At 50.6% G+C, this 2,132-nt stretch overlaps 1 protein-coding gene across 1 annotated transcript in view; it reads right to left on the bottom strand.

Annotated features, from left to right (window-relative positions):
• CRACR2B (calcium release activated channel regulator 2B) overlaps positions 1-2,132 on the bottom strand; it is a gene marked incomplete at its 3' end in the record, with an annotated part of 27,214 nt that overhangs the window by 6,765 nt on the left and 18,317 nt on the right. Inside the window, exons 5-7 of the mRNA XM_010135471.1 lie at positions 1,393-1,539; positions 999-1,089; positions 793-885 (exon numbers count right to left, since the gene is read on the bottom strand). Coding sequence (XP_010133773.1) covers positions 793-885; positions 999-1,089; positions 1,393-1,539 — 331 coding nt within the window. The remainder of the gene's footprint in view (positions 1-792; positions 886-998; positions 1,090-1,392; positions 1,540-2,132) is intronic.

Genomic DNA, 2,132 nt, shown 5'->3' with positions numbered 1-2,132 from the left:
AGATGCAAGCTCATCAGGGTGTAGGCAGCAGGAAAATTATGCCCTTTTTTTTATTCTCAACACCCTTCCTGATGGCACTTCTGTTTTGCTGCCTTTTCCAGGTGCTGCACCATCCACAGCACAGCCAGGTATCCCACCGGGAGACCCCCAATCACCAGCACCTTACAGGCACCTCCCATGACTTGTTTCTGCGGGGGTCGTGCCTCAGTTCTTTAGACAAAAAGGAGAAAGACATCCAGGATGGACCATCCCAGACAAGGGTCCTTGCCAGGGGCGGCACGTGAAAGGAGAGCTCTGCTTTGGTCTTTGCTGAGTACGTCATTAGGTGCTGAAATGCAAACACACAGCACACGCAGCTCTAAGCGCCACCGAACTGTCCACTCGGGGTTATTCTGGAGCAGCCAGAAAACACAAACTAGAGAAATCTGGCTCTTGTATGTCCATATACAGCTTTCTTACACACCACAAAAGGCTCCAAAGTCACAACTTCCACATTTTTGTCCTATCTCCCTTGCCGGAGAGTTATTGTGCAACCGACAGGAAGATGGTGCCAAGAGAAAACAAAGCAGGTAAGAAAAGGCATGGCCAAAACGATCACAGGAAGACATGACAGTTGAAGACAAACCAATCCCTCAACAAACCACTTCAACAGCTCCAGAGACCAGAGAGAACTAGACTAGTTACTACCAGAGGAGCTAGTACCAACCCTCAGCAGGGGAAGACCATTCTCATTCAGAAAAGACCTTAGCACAAGGGGACGTGCTTCTTCCGACAGGATTTGGGTCCCGTTACCTTCTTTTGGTGGCAGAGGATTTTCTCCAGCTCCTGCTCTTTGCTGCGCAGCTCCTTCTGGAGCAGGTTACTCCTGTCATGTCTCAGTGCTTCCTGCAGAGATAAAGACGTGGCTGTGCATACAACACCCAGCGCAGCAGCAGCTGGTCCTTGGCGGGAGGAGCCACCGCCAGAAAGTCTGACTTCGGCCAAGAGAGAGGAGGTACCTGGCAGGTCAGCCTCTCCCTTTCTGCTTTGATCTGTTGCTCCATTTCTTCATAAAGGCACCTGACTTCTCGGTCATGGTCAGTCTCCTTCCTACAACAGGCAGGGCGCCCACAGGGGAGGAGAGAGACAGGGAATACAGAAAGGGATCAGGAGAGGAGGGCGGAAGCAGATTCCCACTAGCAGCTGAGGGGCACTGAGAGGCATTTTAACATGACAACCAGACCAAATGTTAGGGGTGGGTGCAAAACAAACCCCTGGGGAGCAGATGAAGCTAAAGAGTCACTTCGTTACACCAAGAAGAATCTTTAGCCCTAACCCAGTGTCCTTGCACTGGAGGGAGCACCCAAGCATCGGCTGGTTCCTGACAGCAGGTGGCCATGACGTTCTCCTTACCGCTTCAACGCCTGCTCCATGGACTCCTTCTCGTGATTCACCTCCCGTATGTACGATGAAACCCGCAGCAGAAACTCTTCAAAACTGGCTAAAAGCTCCGGACGTTCCTTTCGTAGCCGAGCCCACAGCTCCCGAACCTCATGCGGACTGGAGCAAGCATACAAGACAGAAGGAGAGCAAATGAGTTTCTGCGTCATCTCACGGGCTGTAATTCCAACTCCAGCATGACAGACAAGACTGCCCTGCTCCTGTGACGACCTCCATTACACCATCAGAGTGAAGAGGGCAGCTGGATGGTGATGGAGCACATGTGTGGAGTAGGATCCACTGCGAGGTTAAAAGAAAGGGAGTCACCTAAAGGAGGAAAAGGAAAGCCACCCAGGAAGCAAACAAGGAATGATAATTTTACCAAGCATTCAGCAAGCACGTATTTGGCATCTAAACCAAGACCCAAAGGGATGAGCATTCGTCAAGCGTGCTGGAAGCTACGGTCAAGCAGCAAACTTTTACAGCCCCAGGGTTTCAGCACACATCGCACTTTCTCACACCAGGACAGTACTGACAGATGCTACTGTCCCTCTTATTTATTTATTTTACAGGTTTGGAAACTGAGGCACAAAAAAAAGCAGCAAATTTGCCCAGGCGGCACATCAGGATAATAACAGAGGAAGCCCCGGGACCCCCAAGCCCTCTTTTTCCAAACCTGCCATAATGATTACAATCTTTTGGCATTTAATTCC

The sequence above is a fragment of the Buceros rhinoceros genome, unplaced genomic scaffold, assembly GCF_000710305.1.
Source record: "Buceros rhinoceros silvestris isolate BGI_N320 unplaced genomic scaffold, ASM71030v1 scaffold7670, whole genome shotgun sequence".
Lineage (NCBI taxonomy): Eukaryota > Metazoa > Chordata > Aves > Bucerotiformes > Bucerotidae > Buceros > Buceros rhinoceros.
Note: the sequence above shows the minus strand (reverse complement) of the source record. Positions and strands in the feature narration are given on the sequence as shown.